The sequence below is a fragment of the Kogia breviceps genome, chromosome 4 (genome assembly GCF_026419965.1).
Source record: "Kogia breviceps isolate mKogBre1 chromosome 4, mKogBre1 haplotype 1, whole genome shotgun sequence".
Classification (NCBI taxonomy): domain Eukaryota; kingdom Metazoa; phylum Chordata; class Mammalia; order Artiodactyla; family Physeteridae; genus Kogia; species Kogia breviceps.
The window spans coordinates 47,786,259-47,811,838 of NC_081313.1; the positions used below are offsets into that span (position 1 = coordinate 47,786,259).

The 25,580-nt window shown below is 42.9% G+C and overlaps 1 protein-coding gene across 1 annotated transcript in view; it reads left to right on the forward strand.

Moving 5' to 3' along the window:
* Positions 1-3,177: 3,177 nt before the first annotated feature.
* Positions 3,178-25,580, forward strand: part of ZSWIM6 (zinc finger SWIM-type containing 6) — a 222,509-nt gene continuing 200,106 nt past the window's right edge. The window contains exon 1 of the mRNA XM_059060965.2: positions 3,178-3,844. Coding sequence (XP_058916948.1) covers positions 3,178-3,844 — 667 coding nt within the window. The remainder of the gene's footprint in view (positions 3,845-25,580) is intronic.

Genomic DNA, 25,580 nt, shown 5'->3' on the forward strand with positions numbered 1-25,580 from the left:
TTCCTAGTAGGTGGCAGGGAGTCATTTAAAGGGACTTGAGCAGGAGGGTGACACCATCAGAATTATACTTTAGGAAGCACAGCAGCTGGGTGGAGGAGGATTTGCAGGAGGAAAGGTTATACAGACACACCAGTGAGGAGGCTGTGCAGAGTGAAGAGGAGGAATAATTGACTGAGTGAGAGGGGCTGGGATAGATAATGCAGCAAGTAAACCTATATGGGAGTTGCAGGCAAAGGCAAGGAGGAAAAAATCTTTGGGGCCTATGAACAGGTGGCAACAGTAATAACAGTCTAGGGGAAGGAAGAGAGTCTGGTTTCCAGGGAAATGTGGTACTTTGGGTTTGAGGCGGCAATGGAAGAGGAAGCTGGCCACCAGGAAGAAATGAGTGAGCTGAAGCAGAGACCATGGTTGGGAGTTGGGAACAGTGGAAACTCTCCAAGGGGTGGGCCACTAAAAATGGAGAAGAGAACCCTTATAGTCTATAGGGCAGGGTGTACCTTAAACAGTTGGGAGGAGGAGAAACCCCATAGTAAGGCAAAGAAAGATGAGTTGGAGACACTGAAGGGACAGGAGAGCGTCAGGGAAACCAGAGAGAGGACAGTTCAAGAGGGAGGGTGTGGTCTCATGTAAGAGACTGCAGAGAGGGAAAATGGGGTTAGGCTGAGCTGTAGGCTCTAGATTCATCTTTGAACAGAGAGTTCAACGAAATCCCTCCAATGTAGGATGATGCCTTAAATTCAGTCTCTTTGGTTCAATACAAAAATCAAGATCTCTAAAGATTAGGCACCTCCAAAGGTGTCTACTTTCCTTTTCAGTATGAATTAACTTCTTCCACTAACACCACGTAGGACCCTGAATGAGTCACTTACCCTGTCTGGGGGTATGAGTTTTGTCACCTTTAACTTTCCAGTTCAGCGATTCTGTCTGTACCTGTATGAAAATTCTTTGTAAGCTACACATTACACAAGCCTAAGTCCTATCATGACTGTGTTTGAAGACGGAATGGAACCCAAATTTTACTTTTTGACTTACTTTCTTCTCCTATCACCTATATTTTTAAAAAAATTTAAAACTTTTACTTTTTAAGAAACCCCGAAATAGAATTGGAGGAAAAATCTTCCCTCTCCCTTTTGCCCATAAAGATAGTCTTCCAGTTTTCTACCCAGGCCTTTTCCTAAGCATTGAGGAGGTGCCCAGAAAAATACCAGATGGATATACAAAAACATAATGTCACCAACATTTTCCTAACTAGTAAGGCAGCTATGGAAAGTCTGCCAGCATCAGGTCCCCTGGGGACCTGCAGCCTGGGGCTCGGTGAGGCCTGAAGAGGGGAAGAGCCAAGACCTGGAGCTCGAGGTCTTCTGGGCCTCGGCCCTGAGTGGGCGATTTTCTTTAAAACTCGGGAGCGCTCTTATCCCTTTAAATCCAGGCAACGAGGCGGGCAGGTGGGTATGAGCCAATAACCTTAAAAGATGCTAACGTGTCAAAGGAGATACGGTTTATCTTTTACAATAGCGACAGTTATCAGTGACAGGGTTTACAGGAAAAACAGAAGGCAGGGCAAAGAGTAAGGATGTCTCTAACGTGGTAATTAAGTCTCTGTTTTGGACCCAGATTCAACCGAGCTCTGGAGAGTGCGAAGAACAATGTCCGCAGCGTTCCGGGTTCAGCCGGGACTCGCTACTTCGCCTTCACCGGCGCCCTAGCCCCAGCAAGCTGCGGTCTCCGCTCGCCCGCCCCCCACGCTGCCCTGTCCCGGGAGGATGGGCCGTTCGGGAGCTGCCAGGGCGGCAGAGAGCGCGGCGTGTGTCCTGAGCGCTAGGGCTCCCCGCAGCCCGGCGCCCAGGGCGGACGCGAGCCGCAAATCTAAGTGCGCACTGAGCGCGCTTGCAGCCACCGTCCGCCGCCGAGCGGCCCGGGCGCGCCGTCTGCAGACGGCTAGGCTGTGCGCGCGCTCCCGTAGGGTGTGTGCGCGCGCTCCCGTGGCGCGTGTACTCACAAAGGTGTGTTTGCTAAATCCACTTCCCGGGCGTGCCCTCCACCCCGAGCCGGAGCACCCCCGGGCCTGGAGCAGGATCTCGGCAGAGCGGCCGCTGGAGCCAGTTCAAGTTCCCCGGCTCCGCGCCGGCGGGCGGGCCGGCTTCTCCGCCCGCGGGGCTGAAGGAGCGCGAGGGCGGGGCGGCAGCGGCCAACTCGAGACGCGCGTCGCACAGCTGCGGGACAGGCTCCGAGCGCTCTGCGCGTTTCCGGACACTTTGGCCGGCTCGGTATCCGAGACAGAGCGCACGCGGGGCTTGGGGCTGAGTGCGCCGCAGCCAAGAGGGGCAGCGGAGCTGGTGCTCTTCTTCTCTGCCTTGGTCTGCAAAAGTGAACTGGAAAACAGCCGCCTAACGCAGCCTCCTCTCTCTTCTCCGGCACCGCAGCCCGGGCTGGGGGTGGGGGGAGCTCCTCCGGGCTGACTAGAGGGGAAGCGGGCGGCCGGACGGCCTCAGACGCACCTCCTCCGCCTTCCTCACCACCCCAGTCCCCCGGGTTCCACGCCGCATTTCTTTGTTTTGAAAGCACCTCCTCCGCCCAGAGGCTTTTCCCCCGGCGGTCAGGCTCTGACGGGGGGTGGGGCATCAACCCGCGGGCCCCGCCCCCCGTTTAGCCCGGACCCCTCCCCCGTGCTCACCTCCCATTTCCCCTTCCCTCCCCGCTGCGACCCACGAGGCGCGTCCGCACTTGCTGGACATCAAAGGGAGGCAGGGAATTAGAGGGGGAAGTTGAGTAGGCAGGGGGCGCAGAGACCCACCCACATTAGGACAGGCCGGGCGGCCCGCCCCCTCCCCCGGGAACCCCGCCTGAGCCCCGCCCCCAGCGTCACAGCAGTCTGACATTCTCACAACCCCTCGGGCACCCAACCCCAGCGCCCCCGCTACCCCCGTGTCCGCTGAGCGCTCTATTTATGTTTCAGCCCAGCGATTTGCATAGGCCCCGCCCTTGGCCCTAGGTTCCCCTATCGGGGCCCCGCCTCAGCCTCGACGTCACTGTGAAGGCCCCACCTCTTGTGCCCGTACAAGGAGCGGCGGGCCCTAGATGGCAGCGTGGCGTCGCGGCGGCGTGTGCGTGTCGCGCTTCCTTGTGCCGTTTATAGGATCCTGGCACTTCCGCTGTCGGGTTAGAAGCGGCGCGGTCATGGCGGAGCGCGGACAGCACCCTCCTCCCGCAAAACGGCTCTGCTGCCGGCCGGGCGGCGGAGGCGGCGGCGGCGGCGGCGGGGCCAGCAGCGGCGGCGGAGGAGGGGGTGGCGGTTACAGCTCTGCCTGTCGGCCGGGCCCGCGGGCGGGCGGCGCGGCGGCGGCGGCGTGCGGGGGCGGCGCAGCGCTGGGGCTGCTGCCGCCGGGCAAGACCCAGAGCCCCGAGTCGCTGCTGGACATCGCGGCGCGCAAGGTGGCTGAGAAGTGGCCGTTCCAGCGCGTGGAGGAGCGCTTCGAGCGCATCCCGGAGCCGGTGCAGCGCCGCATCGTCTACTGGTCCTTCCCCCGCAGCGAGCGGGAGATCTGCATGTACTCGTCCTTCAACACCGGCGGCGGCGCCGCGGGCGGCCCCGGCGAAGACAGCGGCGGCCCCGGCGGCGCGGGCGGCGGCGCGGGCGGCGCAGGCGGCGGCGGCTCCTCGTCCTCGCCGGCCGCCACCTCAGCCGCCGCCGCCGCTGCCGCCGCCGCCGCCGCCGCCGCTGGGGCCGGGGCCCCGTCGGCGGGGTCCGCCGGGTCGGCGGACGGCGGAGACGAGACACGGCTGCCCTTCCGCCGGGGCATCGCGCTGCTGGAGAGCGGCTGCGTCGACAACGTCCTGCAAGTCGGTGAGTCACGGGGCAGTCGCGGGGCCGTCTGTCCGTCAGTCAGTCCCTCGGAGGGGCGCCCGCCCCCTCCCCTCCCCTCCTGGCAGCCCCTCAACCCAGCGCGCGCCCGCACCCCGCCCGGTGCCCTCACCGTCCCGGATAGTCCTCCCGAGCGGAGCGCCCATTTCCTCCCCGCCCCTCCCCGCCCCCTGGCTCCCCGGACGGGCCAGCGCGAGGGGGAAATGAATCAGCAGGACGCGCCCCTCCGCGGGGTCCGCGGGGTGGGTGTCGGGTGCTCCCGGCCCTCTCGGTTCCCCGCCCTTCTTCCGGGGGGCACGTTCTGGAGGGCTGCTCGCCTGTTTTGGGGGGTGAATGTGGACAAAGGCGCGGGCTGACGGCCGGGCTTCGGCGGAGGGTGTCTGTGGCGGGGCCGTGCGGGGCGGGGGAGGGAGCGCGGGCCGCACAGACAATGCCGGCCGGGGCCGAAACGGCGGCCGGGCCGCGCTCTGCGCTCTCCCTCCTCTCTCCCCTTGTCTGTCGCTCGCTTGTCTTTCTTTCTCCTCTTCCCCCCTCTCCCCACCCCCCGCCCCTTCCATTTGAGGGAGGGAAATACATTTTAATGCCACTCGGCTGCCTCTTTTCTCCTGGCTTCGACGGGCTGGCGGCCGCGGAGCTCCGGGGGTCGCTGCGGCGTCTGGACTGGCCCGGGGGAGCTCCGCCGGCCGCCCCGGGATTTAAATGTCCTTTCCTCCGCGCCTCTCCGTCTCGGGGCCGCGCGGACGGTGGGCGGCGGGCTGGACCCATCTCCTGAGGGACCTCTCTCCGCGAGGACGCCCCCTAATTAAAGGGCGCGAGCCGGGCTGGGAGCGGCTGGCTCTTCCCCGTTCCGGGGGAACGCGGCGTGCCCGGGGCTTCTGCCGCCGGAGTTCGGTTTGCGCCCGGGGGACCGGGGGTCGTGCTCTGTGCGATCCGCGGGGAGCGGTGACGGGCTTGGCGCTCTTGGTCGGCGGCTTCAGGAGCGTGAGGCGGAGGGGCTCCGCGCCCGCTCCCGCGTCCCTCCCTGCGCGACCGCCTGGCAGCCGGGCACGACCCCGCACTTTGTTCTCATTTTCAGGTTTATTTGTGCCCCTTTCAGTTTTCTGTCACCCTCCGAAAAGGGCATACCAAACAAAAGAGTCTCTTTATTTCTTTTCGGGGCTTGTAAAGTAGAAGATATTTGACAAAGGCGAGGGTAGGACTTGTGGTTTAAAGCTGCACAGCCCTTCTTTTTCTGACAGACCATGAGAGTTTTCTCAAATACCGAATTTTAAAGCTTTCCCTGTCCCCCCCCCCCCCCTCCAGTGTGTTTTTCTGGTCAGATATATTTTTCGGCTGTAGCGCTGGGGATGTTTGAGCTGCACGGAAAAGAACAATGCTGTAGTGAAACTCCCCTTTCCCCGTATTTCCCTCCTGATTGCAAAACGACGTTATTTTCTACTCCTCTTCTCATATTGCTGTCTATTTAAACTGTGGTGGTGAGCACAGTTCCTAATGAATGGGGAGAGGTTTGGAAGCATCACTGCCTCTGATTTTTAATTTAATCTTCTCTTTCCGTAGTCAGTTTCTTTTATCCTTCTCTTTGGGAGTCGGGTGGGGGGCTGGGTGGGGACCCAAGAGAGACTTAAAGATTTGTTTTAATTCTGTTTGGTTACTTTGAATTCTGATGCAATCTGCAAACGTGATTTTCTGCATGGTCATTTATTTGTAAAGGCAGCCCCCAGTGTTGCCTTTTCTAGGTTAGATACCCCTTTACTTATGTCTAGAGGGGGGTTTGACTTCTGAGGCCATCCATCCTTTAAAAAAAATCTAATTAACCTTTCAAGTTATTACCCCCCCCCCCCACCTTGTTTCCTGCCTGGTTGAAATGGATTGAAGCACATCCATGGTTTCTCAGTATAACTAGTTTGTGAGTTTTTATGGCTTGGCTGGCAATGCTGAGTTTTTTTTTCCCCCTTCTGTGCTTGACTCTGCTTGCAAGCAATGAGGAATGACAGGAGAGCACATAGGGAGGGTTTCTTGGCTGATTGCATTTAAGCCAGGAATTCACTGTGAAAATAAAGCCAAGGGACGATAAATAAAAGATGCAATCTTCTCTAGGAGACAGACACACAGCGTGGGCTTTGCCTGCCTTCATTGGTGAAGAGGCCGGGGTGAGTTGTAAAAGAAAATAGTAACTTTCTGAATAGTCCCGGGAGGAGAAGGAGGCCACTGAATGGAGCTGGCAGTGGTTGATGTGAAGTAGATGCTTCTTATATAGTTTGAAGAGTTGACCACCCCTTTGGAAACACTTAACATACGTGCTAAACAAGTGCTGTGCAAATTGTGGAAAATATTCTTTTTTCCCTTCTGAGTTCTGCCAATTTCCTTAACTTCCAAGTTGTATTACTTGTTGTGCCAGTCAGCTTAGAGATGGAAGGCTGTTAAATGCCTGGCAGCTGGCACTGTGAGATAGAAAACTTATGACCAAGATTTTTTTTTCCTAAAGAAGAACAGAGAGAGTGGTTAGATTAACCATCTAATTTAGCTCTAAGTGGTGGTTTGAATTGGAACTAACATGAAGCTTATTTTATAATTTTGTGATTTGAGGTAGAACGCTTTCGCTTCATAACCTGAAATGGAAAGAACAAAATACTGTGTTGATAGCATCATAAGCAATTTTCTGGTATTGCAAAATTACAAGTTTGTACAGGAAGTATTCTTTGACTTTTGTGGAGATGACTAAATTGTAGATACAATACAATCTAGTTGTTGGACTTTATTTTACATTTACAATGTTGAAGATTATTTAAGGTTATTTTACACTTACAGTGTTGAAGATTATTTAAGGATTGAGGGACAGAGAATTGAGAGTTCCAGGAAGTTAAACATACTTGCTTAGTTATTTTTCAACTCCTAGATTTTAAGAAGAAGAAATTTAAAGGAAAAAAAAATTAAACCTTTGATGTAGCAGCTGTAAGCAATATTTAATTGGTACAGAGCTGTTCATCAGTTGATTATGGGAAGTTTTGGAGGAAGTGTTGTTGGCTTATTATTGTTAACTAATGATATATTGGGTGGGAGCTATTGCTGAAGGTGTTTGTATGTAAATATTATTGACAACATTCCAGTAATGGTTTAGAAGTCACATAAGTTTTCCCAAAAATTTTGCCTGGGAGAGAGCATCCCTAATGGGACCTGAAATTTGAATTGTTAAGGAAGAGACAGATATAAGTTACCTGATTTAAAAAAATCTAAAAGTTTCTGTAGGATTGAAAACTTGATGAACCAAGTTAAGCACCTAACTGGGGCAAATACTTGCCACATGTTTGACCAAAGGCTGGCAGATAATTCCTAAAAATCAGGGAAAAATAAGAGATGAATAACCTGGTAGAAAAATGGACAACACATTTCAGAAAGAAATGCAAATTATTAATAAATGTATTTATCTTCACTAAGAGAGACACAAAAATGACGTGCCATTTTCATCCACAACATTGGCATGTGGGTAGACATTACCCAGAAATGATTGAGGAGGTGGGAGAATGGGATGCTGCCTCCCCTGATGTTTGGCACAATCTTTTTGTGTCATTTTTAGGAATTTATTCCATAGATATATTGATATTAGTGCACAGTGATGTTCATTACGGTGAGCGATGCTCATTGCAGTATGGTTTGCAATACTGAAAAGCTGGAATCAAGCTAAATTTCTATCAGAAGGGAAGTAGCTAAGTAGTACTCAATGGAATACTATGCAACCATAAAAAAACAAAGTAGATATTTATATACTGACAAGAAGAGGTGACCAGCATATTTCATTTAAAAACAAGTCAGCTCTATACTACAAAGCTACAGTAATCAAGAGAGTATGGTACTGGCACAAAAGCAGAAATATAGATCAATGGAACAGGATAGAAAGCCCAGAGATAAACCCACACACATATGGTCAGCTTATTTTTTATAAAGGAGGCAAGAATATGCAATGGAGAAAAGACAGCCTCTTCAGTAAGTGGTTCTTGGAAAACTGGACAGCTACATGTAAAAGAATGATATTAGAACACTCCCTAACACCATACACAAAAATAAACTCAAAATGGATTAAAGACCTAAATGTAAGGCCAGACACTATCAAACTCTTAGAGGAAAACATAGGCAGAACATTCTATGACATAAATCACAGCAAGATCCTTTTAGACCCACCTCCTAGAGAAATGGAAATAAAAACAAAAATAAACAAATGGGACCTAATGAAACTTAAAGGCTTTTGCACAGCAAAGGAAACCATAAACAAGACGAAAAGACAACCTTCAGAATGGGAGAAGATATTTGCAAATGAAGCATCTGACAGAGAATTAATCTGCAAAATTTACAAGCAGCTCATGCAGCTCAATAACAAAAAAACAACCCAATCCAAAAATGGGCAGAAGAACTAAATAGACATTTCTCCAAAGAAGATATACAGATTGCCAACAAACACATGAAAGGATACTCAGCATCACTAATCATTAGAGAAATGCAAATCAAAACTACAGTGAGGTATCACCGCACATCAGTCAGAATGGCCATCATCAAAAAATCTACAAATGATAAATGCTGGAGAGGGTGTGGAGAAAAGGGAACCCTCTTGCACTGTTGTTGGGAATGTAAATTGATACAGCCACTATAGAGAACAATATGGATGTTCCTTCAAAAACTAAAAATAGAACTACCATATGACCCAGCAATCCCACTACTGGGCATACACTGTGAGAAAACCGTAATTCAAAAAGAGTCATGTACCACAATATTCATTGCAGCTCTATTTACAATAGCCAGGACATGGAAGCAGCCTAAGTGTCCATTGACAGATGAATGGATAAAGAAGATGTGGCACGTGTATACAATGGAATATTACTCAGTCATAAAAAGAAGTGAAATTGAGTTATTTGTAGTGAGGTGGATGGATCTAGAGTCTGTCATACAGAGTGAAGTAAGTCAAAAAGAGAAAAACAAATACTGTATGCTAACACATATGTATGGCATCTAAAAAAAAAAGGGGGCAGGGCTTCCCTGGTGGCGCAGTGGTTGAGAGTCCGCCTGCCGATGCAGGGGATGCGGGTTCGTGCCCCCGTCCGGGAAGATCCCACATGCCGCGGAGCGGCTGGGCCAGTGAGCCATGGCCACTGAGCCTTCGCATCCAGAGCCTGTGCTCCGCAACGAGAGAGGCCACAACAGTTGAGAGGCCCATGAACCGCAAAAAAAAAAAAAAAGAAAAAAAAGGGGGGGGACAGGACAGGAATAAAGACACATGTAGAGAATGGACTTGAGTACACGGGGTGGGGGAAGGGTAAGCTAGGACGAAGTGAGAGTGTGACATGAACTTATATATACTACCAAATGTAAAATAGATAGCTAGAGGGAAGCAGCTGCATAGAACAAGGAGATCAGCTCAGTACTTTGTGTCCACCTAGAGGGGTGGGATAGAGAGGGTGGGAGGGAGATGCAAGAGGGAGGAGATGTGGGGATATATGTATATGTATAGCTGAGTCACTTTGTTATAAAGCAGAAACTAACATCATTGTAGAGCAATTATACTCCAATAAAGATGTTAAAAAATAAAATACAAAAAAGAGAAAATTGTAAGCGAGAAAAATAAAAACAACTCAACTGTTCATGAGTATGCTGTAATTTCTGTTTAAAACAAAAAAGATGGACTTGCATATAAGTGTATAAAAATGTGGGAAGGGTACACAAGCAACCATTGAATAGTGAGTGTCTTTGGAGTAGGGCAGTCAAATGAATGGGCAAGGTTTTGAGGGGACTTTTCATTGTTATTATGGTTGGATTTTTCTTAAAACTAGCAGCATATACTTTTGTAATAAGAAATCTTAGAATAGTTATCCTTGTGTTTTTAATTAACGCATTATTTTTTGTTTTGGGGTGTGTGTGTGTGTGTGTGTGTGTGTGTGTGTGTGTGTGTGTCTGTGTGTGTCCCCTTTCTGAAGAACTGGTGTACACTCAATTTTTTTTTTTGAAACACCATTTCCTTATTTGTGACTAAACAATCATTTAAAAGCAAGAAATGTCTAAACAAAACTAGGAACTAGTCTTTTGTAGGAGAAGGAAGGAGCTAGGTTTTTTGGGTTTTTTTCTGGTTACTTTTGGGAGAGAAATTCTGTTTATACCTTGTTAAACATTCTCATGGTCTTTTCAGATTTGTTACTTAAAATTTCATGATTTAGGGGGTAGCAAAGCAGTAAAAGGGGATCATTATTAGATTTAAGATGGTTAAAATTTTAATCAGCTAACTTAAGGCTAATTTGTTGGCCTTTGAGTATTTTGATTTTCTTTACAGACCAGAGGTTATTATATAAAGATGTGATTCTAAATGTACTTTGAGAGTTAGATGTTTTGTTTATTGATGATAATATAGTTAATTGAATGTAATTTTGAGATTAAGGTAATGATATAGAGCAAATTTGAATCAGAGCCCTATGCTTGTTCTGTCTTTTGGTTAATGAAAAATTACACAGAAGGAAAAAACATTGACACTAGTTGCATATGTTTTTTTTTATTGTGGTTCTATCTGAGTTGAGATGTTTGATTTGCTTACTATTGATTTTTGAAAGTATTGAGCATCTCAGATGTGCTCAGCATTGTTCTGAGGGTTTCAATTTTAGGTGAAGCAATCTTGGAATTTTTTATGATACTTGGTTCTCCAATGGTTAGTATTGGTCCAATGAAGAAATCTAAAGTGTTTGGGAGACAGAGTACTTTTCATTGCTAAAATATTTCAACAATACTGGAAGGTGGAATTGTGGATTTGAATTAAGCAAATATTTCTACTCTCGCTTCAGTTTTTAATTTCCTGCCCTATACACTTGTATTCTGAGTACACCCTGGGATTGAGGAGGAAAAGTCCACCCACATTATTTTAACTGTGCATTGAGTTTCATACTTTTTGCAGATGAGAGACTTGGATACCTTTCTTTCTTAAAACATCAGGATTCCATGAAATGTGTTGTCTAAAGAACAATTATTGCAGTTAATTGAACGATTGAAGTCAGTGTTGTCTTAAGTATGTCCTGGCCATCTGTCAAGATGTTTATCTGTTTATCTTTGGCTTCTTTTCTTTTCACAATGGGTAATCAGTTACTATCAGTTCCAACTCTAAATGTTTGGTCTGGAAGGATGCAGGGCAGCATGTCTTTTTTACTCACAATCATATTAAGAGTTTACTTAAGAATGTGTGATTTTAGCTAGTAATATATTCAGTGAACAGGATGGCAATGAAGGAATGACTGATGCTTTCGTTTAAGAAAGCTGTCCCTTTAAAAAATTATACGAATGGTCTGTACTAATTCCAAATGCTTACGTGCTTTATATTTTTGTGTTAGAAAATCGGTTTTCTTCAGTGATGCAAAATGAATTTGGTACCTTTATTTTAAGAAGTTATGTATACATATGATAAGACAAACTCGTGTTAGAAGTTTTTATAGGGGCCATCATTAAACTTGAACTGCTGTTGACCTTCACCTGTTATATTTAAGAGGACAAATATCCTACAAGAGAAAGCAGATTATAGGTAAGTATAAACATCTTAGAAACAAAGCAGATTATAGGCAACTATTTTTTAAATGGTAATAAACTACATGGAGCCCACAAAACCATCTTCAGTTACATTTGAGATTACTATTATATAGTTTGAAAAATCATGCTTTCTCCCAATGAAAATGTAATCTAATTATCTTGGTTTATTAATTTTTTGATGTATGTAAATATTTGGGGATTACTGTATATTAGAAAACATGAGCTATTTCCTCCTTATAATGAGTGGAAAGACTCATCTCTTTCTGAGAAATCAGTACCAAGTGGTAATTTGGAGAAATATGTAACATAGTCTTGTCCCATGGAAAGAGACTTGTTTCTCAATCCTAGCCAGAGTCTCAAAAATAAAGTGTGTTAGATTTGTTTGAAAAATCTGAGTGTCTTTCCATTTTTTGCTTTCAGTGCCGTGTGTTCTGCTAAGAATTTGCTTTGTACATGGTTTTCAATTCTTTAAAAATAGGATGCTTCCTTTATTTTTTTGATCTAGAAAAGGTAGCCAAAGCAAGCTTTGGAGAGAACACAGTGCAAAATCTGCTTTTCATTTTGAACTTAAAGATTGACCTTCAGCTGATATAAGTGAAGTCTGTTAGAAAAGGGTATGCTAAGTGTTTTCTATTTGTGGAATTCTTTAGTGATAATTAGTTTTTTGTCAGCATATGTTACATATATTTATTTATGTATTTATTTGAAACAAATATGATGTTCCCAAGTGAGAGAAAAGGAGACAGATGAACCTAGGTATCATTTGAGTATCATTACCCCAAGCATATTTCAGTGACCTCTGTGTACAGGTGCATTCTTCTGTTTCTTCTTAAATATGCGAGCGGATGAGATTCTGTTTTTACACAATACTCTTGCATGATAGTTATTATCTACCTGTAGAGCTCTGAATATTTGTAGAGATCGATTCCAGCTTCTCCCACTTTGCTCATGAGAAAACTGAGGCCCAGACATGTTGAGTAATTTGTCCAGAGAGGCATAGTAAATTACAAAGTTAAACGTGGAATCTCTGTTTTTCCACTACTCAGGCTGCCTCCTAATTTGCTGGGAATGTTTGGTAAACTTCAGAAAATCTCAGAAATCAGAACAAGCATATAGTGAATGTAAATTGACTATGCTGTTGGAGAGATTATTTGGCTAACATTTCATTGAATGTTATAAAAGTATTTCTAGATAACATTTTAGTTTCAGGCCAGATTCTAATGGCTTCAGTTAAGCAGTGATTCTGGCATGCATAGTACATGCTAGTGTAAAACATTTTGTAGACATTTAGAAACTGTAGAGATGTTCTCTGATGAGATTAAAGTTCAGGAAAAGTTAGTTATGATTGCTAGCTGTATGAAACTCTGTTACAGTTGGTGTGAGTACACATGACTGTACAGAATTTACTGAAAGTTGAAAATACTACATACACAGGACAATGGAAGTCAATACCCAGTAAGAAATTTGTCTGTTCTGAACTTAGTATGTATATGAAAACTTTTTTCAGTAGTGTCTGTGTTTGACCTGTTTTTGTACGTTTTTCAGTGTTTCTGTCAGTGTCACCCCACCCTCATCACTAGTAACTAGTACTATATACATAACCCTTAGGTATACTTCTTTCACATAATGGATGTGGCCTCAAAGCTTTATTAACATCTCTTTATAAAGACCTTGTGTTATTTCGGGCTTTTCTTTATTGTGCTGAGCATGATTTACAGTGAGCCTTTTAATACTGCTGCAGCATTTCCAGTCAACACTTTCAGAGCACTTAACCATGTGCCAGATACTGCTCCAAGTACTTTTATATTTCTTAACGGCCCTATGAGTTAGGTACTTTTATTATTTTCATTTCACAGATGAGAAAACTGAAGCATAGGGAAAAAGCGCAAGTAACTTTTGCCCAAGGTCACACAGGCTGGTAAATTATGGAGCCAGCCACAGCCTCTCTGGGCTGGTACTCTTACCCCCTAAATAATATTACTTGTGATGTGTCATCGTTAACTATTCCAGAAAGTTCATCTTATGTTTATAGTCTCTTGGTACTTTTTAGGGTGATTTTTCACAGTAGCCAGAATTTTAAATTGTGATCAGAGCTCTGAGTTTTTACATGTATTTTAAAATTTTGATTTGAAAAACTGCACTTTAAAAATACCTTTTGTGGGACTTAGTGTATACCACAGGGAACTCTGCTCAATGTTATGTAGCAGCCTGGATGAGAGGGGAGTCTGGGGGAGAATGGATACATGTATATATATGGCTGAGTCGGTTTGCTGTGCACCTGAAACTATCACAACATTGTCAATCGGCTATACTCCAATATAAAATAAAAAGTTTTTAAAAAGTGCCTTTTGTGAACGAATTTCAGCTTTGGAAGATGGTTGTGTGGGGTGATTTTGATCATCATTCATCAGACATCTTTAACTTTTGAAAGAGGAATAACTTGCATGTTAGATCTAATTGCAATATATATGTCACATATATATATTTATCTTGTATAACTTTTTGAATGTTATGAAAATTATACTATTTCTTATGCTGAGAAAAAGATTTAATGTTCTTTGAAAGAGATAGGTAATTGGAAGGGTGTTAATTGGAAGGATGTAGTAGAACCTGTCAGTACATCTAAACTCTTACTAACTGAAAAAGCTGATCAGATAAATTGGAAGCTCATTTAGTGAATTAATGCGCTTAAAGTTCAGGTGACTCACTGCCTGGTCCTACGTTATTTAACATTCTGTTTACTTAAAGCATTTTTCATTGTTAATTGGTGTCAGATCTCTAATGTTAGAAGGTATTATATGGAAAATATGCATAAGAAGATAGTACATAGAATGAATCCACAGAAGCAAGATTTAAATTCTCTTAATTACATTAGTACAATTTAGAATGCTACATGTGCCATGTTGTAGCTGTTAAATATTTGCTGACAGTGATCAGTATTTTTATAAGTGAAGTATAGGTATTTTATCATTTCACTCTAAAGGGCAGAGCCTGGAGCCTCTTCTGGTGTTACTGTTGGTCTTTTGGTAAAGGCTGGCAGAAGTTGAAGGTAGCACTGTAGTATTTGGTTACGTTGAACCTTTGTTCCTGCTACTGCTTTATATTAACTCATTTCTACAAAGAAGATGGTCATGATTTTTATAAATATTTGTCATAAAATAAACTGTTAAAACACAAATACCAGAAGTTTGTAATCAGATGTATGTGAGAGAGGACTTAAAAAAAATAATAAGTTTACCTTATTTCTTTAGGACTTTGGTTTTTAATTTAACTTAATTTTTTAATTTTTAATTTTTTTGGTCTATGCGGCGGGATTGAACGTGGGCCTTCAGCAGTGAAAACACTGAGTCCCAACCACTGGACCTCCAGGGAAGTCCCGGACTTTGTTTCTTTAAAGCATTCTTCAAGTTTCCTTAGCACTTAGGATTTTGAACTCCTGACACCATATTCTAGTTCTCTCTTGCTTCTCTCCTACAATTATCACCTGTGTTAATTTTTGTCTTATATTTTCTCTAGACCATGGTAAAGCTGAGGACTGAAATGACCAATGGCTGCTTTGTGATGATGGCAGAATCAAGTGAGACTTGAGGGTAGGAGTGAAGGGAGCCTCTGCACCTAACCTGCCTCAGAGCTCAAGTATCTTTCTTCTTTTCCCTCTTTCTCTAATGCCCATGCTTTTTCCCTTCCTTTCTTGGGCACAGGGGAATGGAGCGGGGGAGTGAGGAATAGTAGAGAGTGGTAGGGAAAAAGGCAAGAAGTCAGAAGAGGTAGGAAATACCAACCAAGAGAGTGTGTTCCATTCCTTTCTTTCCCAGCCACTGTCCCCTTCCCTTCAACCTCCCTTGATTTAGGGAAATAAAGCTGAGGTCACAAGGACCTATGTGTTCCAGCTGCTGCTTGGCTGCTATTTTTAGCCTGGCCCTCCATCAGGCTGGCACTAGGCCATGATGGCATAGGGCCAGCACATTGTGGGACTGCTTGGCAAATGTCAAAAACTTAACTTTTCAGTTATTAAACTGAACTAATTTTTGTATATATTCTGTGTTATGATATTCTACTTATCTCTACTTTTTCGAAATGGGATGTGCATTTTTTTAAGAAAGGATTGATTTTTGATAGTAGTCAAAAATCAAAAATTTGATATACTGGTCTTCCCTGGTGGCGCAGCGGTTGAGCGTCCGCCTGCCGATGCAGGGGACACGGGTTCGTGCCCCGGTCCGGGAAGATCCCACATGCTGCGGAGCGGCTGGGCCCGTGAGCCATGGCCGCTAAGCCTGCGCGTCCGGAGCCTGTGCTCCGCAACGGGAGGGGCCACAGCGGTGAGAAGCCCGCGTACCGCAAAAAAAAAAAAAAAAAAAAAAATTGATATACTGTGATAACTGTTTTAGATAGGAGAAAGATTTAAGAATTGCCTTATCAGGTCAGACATATATCTTGCTCAATAATTTTGGTTTTGTGGTGGCACCAAGAGGTGTGAGATTTGCCTGATTAATTTAAAATGCCTTGGGCATCTTTAAAATTGCCATTCCTGTTGAAGTTGTAGAGTCTGAATTGGTTTATATAATTATAGGTGTCATTAGACATTTAAAAAAAACAGGTGTACTGTTTTTTTCTACAGTTGTCAGTGTTCTCTTTGCTAACACAGTTGTGTGTGTTTAGGTTTGGTTAATGCTGTAAGAACATGTTTAGCAAATAAAAAGCTTACTATTCATTCTAGTAGGGAGTATAGGTGGGTTTTAGTTGAAGTAGCAGTATCTGGGTCTAGATTCTGTATACCCTATAGAGCCAGTGTTATGTGGATTGTATTTGCAAACTGAGTTTTAAACTTTTGGATGCACATGTGAATTTAAGAATTTACTTGATTATCAGTTGTATTCAAAATGAAAAATACGTTGTATTTGTTCTTGTATAATTTTGGAAAGAAGTGAAAAGAATGTCACAGTGTGAATCTGTAGTATGTTTGGAAGGGACTTGGGTAAGAAGGACAGTATTTATATTCTTTCCATAGTGGTACATAAAAAAGCTGAGGGTATGTTAGGGATGATTTTCAGTGTACCATGGACCACACTGAACATGAATAGAAACAGAGATGATGATTATTATTTGCTTACTCAATGAATTGTGATGTAATGTACTTAGATCTGTTGGATGTCAGGGTAACATTTAGCTAGTGCATTGATGTGATACCCTTCTTAAGGGTAACAAAATAATTGGCCAAAATAACTAGAAATAGAATCAAATTGATTTTTTTTTTCACTTTGTCTTTAAGGTAGTTATTGGATGAATTTTGCTGCATTCACTGTTTGAAATAAAGCTTAAGGTGAGGGATTTAGTGAAAGGTGACTTGCTGGTCTAATGGCTTAGAGAAGGCAGATGTTTCAGAGTTAATTTAAGTTTTTACATCTTAAAATGAGATGCTTGCATTGTGGATAAGAGCAAGTTGAGCAGCTTACTCTTGCTGATCCAAGAATATTTTGTTTCTTAGAGTGAAAACAAAAATTTCATTAGGGAATATAATCAGAATCTCTTGGGGATAGAGTACCGAGTACATTGAACTATATCACAATGTATTAATTATACCATGTGGTGTATTTCTGCAGTTAGAGGTTATGGTAGGTGTATTTTCCAAAAGTGGCTTGGAGATAGATCCACTGATATATCTATGTATGTTTCTATAGATAAGGGTGTGTGTGTGTGTGAGTATGTGTATATATATGCACACACATATATATTTATAATTTAATATGATGCTTAGAACATTATAATCTACTGGATGGTAGTAGGTAAGTGACTATCTTATGGATTCTTAATGTAATTTAGATTTCATTTAGGTCAGTCATGTAAATGATGTCAGCTCCAGTTTAACTAATAAGCTTGATTAAAACCAAAGCCCAGATGGTAGTTTGACTAGTGCTGTTTAAAGTCTTATAAGCAAAGTACTCAAATGATGTTCCTTATTGGAACTTGTCAGAGCAGTTTCTTTGCAATTTTTGTGGATCTCTCTTAGCAACTTATTAAAAAGGCATTTTGTCTAAGCTGTTTCATTAAATAGCAAGAAATTCCAAAGTATTGGATAGTACTGCATTTTTGCTTTTAATAAGGACTATTGCAATGAGGAAAAAATTTTTTGAAACTCTTTATTCATTTTAACAATTTGTGGAAAAATACTTTTATTTTAAAATGGACAGATTTTTAAAAAAATTCTGTTTCAACAGTAATTTAAGTTTCATCCATGATTTTTCATGCTCATTTATTGTCCAGAATTTGTTTTCATAGTTTATAATTTTAGATGTGTTAGAAAAAGAATTGGTGATGTAAGTAAGAGCCAGTGACTGGGTTTATTCAAAATTCAGTGTATGTATTAGGTCTGAATTTGCATTAGCTCATAGCTTAGCAGTGGCATTGTCTTTTGATAAATCACGAGACTTCAGAGTTCTTGTGCTCTTGTATGAAATTTATTTTTTGACACATAAGGATATGTTATATATTTTTTAAACCCTGTAACTGTGTGTATGTGTTGTGTGTGAACACATGTTTGTGCATATGCGTGCATGTTGGGGTCTTGGGAAAGAATGGTGGTAAAGATGGGCTAAGGATGGTGGTGGGTTAAGGCTAGAAAAGCACAAAAAATTCAAGTAGCCATGTTCAGATATAGAGGGTCCCTTTCCTCCTTCCTTTTCTGGAATTTATATTTCACTGGGCTGCTTATTTAATGTTATGAAAACTGTATTTTTACTTACCCCCCCCATTCTTCCTGTTAAAGATAGTAACCATTCAGAATGTAATGTATGCAGTGTATAATGGCCAACTTATGGTGGTTTTATGGATGGATTGGCTATTGCATCTCTAAAAGGCTAGTTTTAAAAATTTACTCCTTGAGTTGCAGTTCCCCTCTTTGATCCTTTACAGTTGTGGAGCAACTAGTTTTCTCTTTATTTTTGATTTGCCTTTTTAATTTTTAGAATTGAGCTTTGAAACTGGCTCTTTCAAGAAGGCTAATTTATTATTTAATCTAGAAAATTCTATGTCTTGACTCTCTCAATAAGCCTTACCCAGGAAATCTAGAACCGTCATACTGTTTTAAAAAAAGGTATAATAGTAAATCAAGTTCATCAGTATACTCTGGTTTTTTCTCAGTGAAGGTGGGTAGACCTTCTGACATTCTGCAAGGGGTTGTTGTAAAGAGTGACACTGGCCTGTCTGATTCATGGCCCTTTCCAAACTTGAGAACACAGCTGTGGAACTTATCTTTAATGTGAAAATTGGAGAAAATGAGGGATTGTTTTCTATGAGAAATTGCAGTGTGTAGGATTGTACATTTCTAAGCATCTTTTGTAGAGGGGAGCAATAGTTAGGCTATCAAACAACTCAGAATATGAAGTGCTAACAAATAAATGTAAAAATATTCTGCTATATATTGTTATTTTAAATAACATTTTATTTATTTACTTTTTAATATTTATTTGTTTGGCTGTACTGGGTCTTAGTTGTGGCATGTGGGATCTTCGTTGCAGCATGCGGGACTTTTAGTTGGAGCATGTGGGATCTAGTTCCCTGACCAGGGATCAAACCTGGCCCCCCTGCATTGGGAGCACAGAGTCTTAACCACTGGACCACCAGGGAAGTCCTTGCCATATACTGTTACAGGGTCATTTTGAGATTGCTATTGTTTAGTAGCTATTTCTAGTCTTGTTTTCTGGGGTGAGAATCACAGAGTATTTAAATAAAAAGTCCCTTTTTGGAATTGAAAGATAAGTCTGCTAGAGTGAAAAAAAATACTGGTAAATTTTAAATCCAGGACAGCCAACTATTAATAGTGTCAGTGCAATGTGTGTATAGTGGACATTGAAATGTCCCTTGAATGAATGGTAGGCTTAGATTATATGTCAGTATTTGTGTATACCTGTATGAAATTCTCTTAGTTGAAAAAAAAAACAGCTCCAAGTTCCAATTTCTGTTTGATTTTCTGAATGAGTTGTCTCTTAGGAGGTATTTTGAATAGGAATATGACCACAAGATAGGAAGGTTGGTTTTTTTTTTTTTTTTTTTTTTTCCAGTACGCGGGCCTCTCCCGTTTAGGAGCATAGGCTCCGGACGCGCAGGCTCAGCGGCCATGGCTCACGGGCCTAGCCGCTCCACGGCATGTGGGATCTTCCTGGACCAGGGCACGAACCCGTGTCCCCTGCATCGGCAGGCGGACTCTCAACCACTGCGCCACCAGGGAGGCCCCAGGAAGGTTGGTTTTTGAGACTTTATTTATTACTAGCAGTACATTTATACAAATACCATGTCAGGTTTCTTTCTTCTTTTTCTTATTTGAGGGAACTTTTTCCTTTGAGCTTGTTAACTTGTTAACAGCATCAGCATCAGCCAAAAAACTATTCTGAAAGCAGTTTATTTATTAGATTATTCCAGCTTCTACACAGAAAATAATTTGGGCATTCCTGTGTAGAACAGTACTTTTGGGTTACCAAAGCAAATAACTTTGAATTTTAAATACCTTCGAGTGATTAAGAGATTGCTTTTTCTTTTTATTTGATACTTCAATTTTTTTTTTAAACAAGGTTATTGGAGCACTATTTTTTTAGAATAAATTTATTTATTTATTTATTTATTTTTGGCTGTATTGGGTCTTCGTTTCTGTGCGAGGGCTTTGTCTAGTTGCGGCGAGCGTGGGCCACTCTTCATCGCGGTTTGCGGGCCTCTGTCGCGGCCTCTCTTGTTGCGGAGCACAGGCTCCAGACGGACAGGCTCAGTAGTTGTGGCTCACAGGCCTAGTTGCTCCGCGGCATGTGGGACCTTCCCGGACCAGGGCTCGAACCCGTGTCCTCTGTGGCAGGCAGATTCTCAACCACTGTACCACCAGGGAAGTCCCTGATACTTAAATTTTTAAAGAAGATGGCAAAAATAAATTTAACTGGTTTCTTAAAACTTTTTTCAGATGGCTTGCAAGACCACATATAACTTAAAAACATTCCACAAGAACTTATGCATTGTAAAAAGACATTCACTAATTAGGAGTGTTTATTAAATTGGTCTACTGGTCTACAAAATGCTGATGACTTTCCCTTGACGTAGAATTTCCTTAAGACCCAGTATTGCATAAAATGGGACACACCAAGCAGTTTTTTTTTTACGGTACGTGGGCCTCTCACTGCTGTGGCCTCTCCGGTTGCGGAGCACAGGCTCTGGACGCGCAGGTTCAGCGGCCATGGCTCACGGGCCTAGCCGCTCCGCGGCATGTGGGATCTTCCCAGATCGGGGCACGAACCCGTGTCCCCTGCATCGGCAGGCGGACTCTCAACCACTGCACCACCAGGGAAGCCCCAAGCAGTTTTTTTGAACAGTAAGAGTGTACTGCCAATGCTTGGTTCTTGAGAGGAGGGATCCAGATGCTGGGAGACCGCATGTTCCCATTTGCCCAGTCTTTTTTTTTTTTTTTTGCCGTACGCGGGCCTCTCACTGTTACGGCCCCTCCCGTTGCGGAGCACAGGCTACGGACACGCAGGCTCAGCGGCCATGGCTCACGGGTCCAGCCGCTCCGTGGCATGTGGGATCCTCCCGGACCGGGGCACAAACCTGTGTCCTCTGCATCGTCAGGCGGACTCTCAACCACTGCGCCACCAGGGAAGCCCTGACCAGTCATTCTTGGTTTATGCCTCTTTTCCTAGCTTGATCAGGAATAGTCACCTCTTTCACTCTTATAAGTGTTCCGGTTCATATGATGACATATATGGTTACTTAGCCATATATCTTTTTTTTCAGAAGGAAGGGGGCAATAAATAAATCAGTTTAAAATTATACTTTTTGTGTTCGCACGGGCATATGCTACAGCGTGTGTGTAGGGAGACAGGAAGGGAGGGAGAGGAGAGTTGTTTGGGACAGAAAGAGCTTTGGTCTTTATCAGCGGGCTCCACTCACTCTTTTTCAGGTAAGAAATAGCTGATTTCTCTCTGCATTCACATTCACACCAAAAGGAAGCAGTTAATTAAGAGATTCTCCATCTCCATGGGTTTGATGTGTATTCCCCCTCCCCCCACTTTTGCACTTTTTGGTAACTTAAAGATATGTAAATTTTCCTTTCTTTACTTGATGTTGTAGTGCTCTAGGGTATATTTATGTTAATGATATAATTCTATTTTGCACATTTTCTTGCTTTTGATCGATGTTTGCAGGTACTGCTCATTTTAGGTGCTTGCAGTTAACTATTCCTGTATCATTTGCTGATCCCATGGCCATGAGCTGGAGAAGATGCCTGACCCATCAGGAGACTAGAATCCTCTTTGATGGGTCTTGTCTTACTGCCTTAGTACCCCTTAGGCAGATCACACAGTGGCTCTGAATTTCCTTGAGTCTTATAAAATGAAAATAATTATACCTCTGTCGCCTCTATCATGAGGCTGTTAAGAGACCTACATGGGAATACATGAAAGTACTTGAATTCTAAATAGTTACACGAAAGGGAAATCTATTATTGTTCTGCCCCAGTTTTTCCCTCATTTTCTCTATTTATTATTATTTTCTTCTAGTTTTCTGTATTTTCCCCAAACCCTGCAACCATCATATCTCGATTTTATAATCAGAGAAGGGAAACATTGTTGTTTAAAAAAAAAAACAAACTTTCATTACCATTAAAACACTGAAATTCAGTATCCAGAGATTAATCTCTGTTAATATTTTATTATCATTATAATTTTGCCTGATCTAGTGCAACTAAGCAGAACATATATTATTCAACAAAGTATGCCTTGGCTTTAATGTCTTAATGCCTTTCTTGTTTTTGACCCCAATGATTGATGAATTTTGCCTTTACTGGAACTCTAGAATTATTCTCCTGAAAGTGGAGAGGGGCATGGCTAAGATCAATTCAATTCTATTCTTGAGTAGAACGGACAGTTTATGGATTAACCTAATGACTTGTGATTTAGTTTCTAGGCTTCCCTGAATATTTGCAATGGATAAGCAGAGGATGGAAGATAAAAGACACTCATTCAGATGCATTTCTGAGTTTCTCAAGTCATAGGACTGTATGTATAAGATCTACATTCCCATCTTCTGGGGACTTGAATCAGTGAAAAGAGTTGATTAACCTTTCTCCTGATTTAAAGATTTACAAGTAAAGTATTCAGAAAATAGTTTCAAGTTAAATTTTAAGAACTTAATATGAACTGAAATTTTGGTTGTGTATTTTTTTCAATTCTATTTTGGGTGATCTCATATATCATTGCCCTTGAAAGCTGTGCTGATGTGACCTGGATGACCTACTCCACACTCTTTTCTAACTATCCAGTGAAAGTCCTGTTAGTGGTCTTTGTATACTTCTAATATGTACCACAGAGCTTTTCATTTTCTTGTATGTGCTCTTCTCATGCGTGTACGTGTGTTAAGAGTGGGCTTCATGTATTTGTTAAGAGTGTTATAATCAGCTTGTGAACTTTGGACAGGCAAGGATCAGCTCTTATGATATGTATTGCAGGCAGGATGATGTTGCCTGTGCTCTCCCTCTGCAGAACCTTCAGTAGCTTCCCTTTGTTCAGAGGACAGAAGTCATTCATAGGTATGCAAGGCCTAGCATGGTCCAGCCTGGTCCCTCAGGTGCCTTTTGCACACTGTTCTCCCTTGCCCTTCACTGCCTTTGCCCATGTTCTTTTTTTCTGCTTGGAATGCTCTTCTTTGCCTTATTCATGCCTTAATTGTTTGCTTGGCTTAGAGAAAGCTCCTGGGAAAGAGTTCTCTCCTTTGTAACCCTAATCATAGTTTCCTATGTGAATTTTTTGTCTCCCCCATTAGACTGTATGTCTGTATGTCTGTATGTATATATTTTCATATTCACAGTCCCAATAAAACCCTTTGCACATAGTTAACTCTCAAAAAAAGTTTGTTGAATAAATGGATGAAGGCAGTGGTGTTTTACTTGGGAAATATTTTTCTGACTCCGGGAAGAGGCAGTGCTTTTACTCAGTGGCTCTATCTACTAGCTGTCTCATACCTGTCCTACAAAGAATATGTCAGTTTGAAAAACGTAGTCTAGTTTTACATTTGTGGCCTCTTTTGGCCACTCCCAAACTACCCAAAGGTACTTTTTCATTTGTTTCTGCTGTTAGAGGGACTTCCTTAGAAGAGTTTGAGAAGCTCCCTAATCAAGGTCAGTTGTATTGATATGTGGGTTTATATAACATGGATTGAGAAATTCAGTTTGTCATACATATGTTACCTGGAAAAAACCAAACTGCCAAAGGTTTTGAGAGGATGGTAGGGTGTGTAGTTAGAGCAGGAGACTCACCCACGTTTGTAGGTCAGTTCTCTTCTTCAGTCTTTTTCTCACTTCTCTTGCATGAGAAGCTGTGTTCCATCTTGGTGGGCAGGGCACTGGCCTTGAACTGGGCTCACAGGCAGGGTCACTGTGGGCCACACAGCAGGTCTGCATGCAGCATCTTATTCTGTTTGTTATTCTGTGCATTCTTGCCTGTGCTTGAGCTTTTTCTCTTTCAATTTTTTTGTCCTGTTAATCTTTGATCCAGCATGTTAATTGAACTCAAAAGGAGCAGGCTAGAATGATGCATGTAAGAAATATCAAACGAGTATCTGCCACTTGAAGTTATTTCTGTCCCATTAAAGTGATCTTAGACAAACTTGAACTTTTTTCAGTATGTTGTTTGGGGTGGGGTTGGGGGTCAACTCTAATTTGAAACTTGTGTTCATTTGCTGTTTTATGTAGTTGCAGCTCATAATGTCCACTTGTGGACCAGCAGTTCTGTGCTTTACAAGCATGATCTCCAGCCCTCATAACAACTTTGGGAAGAAGGTATTCTCTTTGTTCTGTGGCTGAGGAAACTGAGACATGAGATGGCTAAGTCACTTGTGCAGGAGCACCCAGTGGGTCTTTGCTAGATGTCTTCTCAAGTGGGATTTTTTTTTGCTGACCCGCCTTCTTTCTAAGCATTGCTAAGGGCAGCTTCTCTGCCTGTCTGTGCATGAAGAAAACCATCCAGAGACCTCCGTGGTCTGTAACACCACTCAAAATCAGCTCCAACCTTTGAAAAATGTTCCATGATTTCTGGAATGTGCTGTTTTATTTTTTTCTCCTTGATAGTAGTAATGGTCTGATCCATAGTATCTTCTTGCTTCTTGGAGCTGATACTATAGTGAGTTAAGTATGACTTTTTTCTTTGCCAAGCTTTAAAAAAAAGAGTTTCAGTCACAGTATTTGATGACATTAATAGTTTGGCTTGAAACAGTAACATTTTCTCTTTCATCAGTTCCTTGATTTTAGTGGGAGACTTGGGGGCCGTGGATATAGGAGAAACTTCAAAGAGAAGTTTAGTATAATAGAAGCTGTTTGAGGCTGCTGAAGTGCACACAGCAGTGTTACTAGAAGGCAGTTTCAAGTGCTGGTGGGTTGTGTTAGCAGCCCTGTTGATGGAGAGTTTTAGCAGTTTGCTGAAGTACGGGGACATTCTCACTACTAAATTATAGCCTGAAGACCTGTGTAACTCTTAGAGCAAGCCTTAAAATTTTCTTCCCTTCTTTTGTTTTTAGGAAGCTCCTCTGTTTGCAGGTGAGGAAAGATTAGATATGTCTTTCCAGGCAACATCCAGCATCTTTCCCTTCTCCTATTCCCTCCTGTGTGTAACCATGAGACTATATTAAGGAACATTTCTGGAGGCTATTTAATCCACTAGCCTGAGATGCCAAGACCTGTATTTTTTGAGTTGAGAGTAGGTAGTGTAAGGGTGTGCAGCCTGACTGGCTAATAGAAGATAGTAAATAAAGTCAGGGCACTATCCTTCCTTATAAGACATGGATTATTAGATTTGCCTTCTGACCTCATTCCTGCTGCCCCCATACCCTCTCCTTGACTTAGTGAACTGCCTGTGGGTTCAACTTTCATTCTACAACTGGGTGTATCTGCAGCGATTATAGCTTACTATGTAGACTGGTCACAAGTTAAAAGTTTATTAGCAAATCTTCTGTGACTTGTCATAGTTTTAGCACTTTAACTTATTTAAGGTATATGTTTTTTGATTATCTGATTTACAAAAGTACCATATAAAAGTCCACCTATGCTGTATAATTGTTGAAATACTGAGTAGCTCTGCTTATTATGACCAAGTTATAGGATGTGTACTCTCTAGAGTGAATGGTTCAAAATGAAATAGCTGTATGCCTAAAG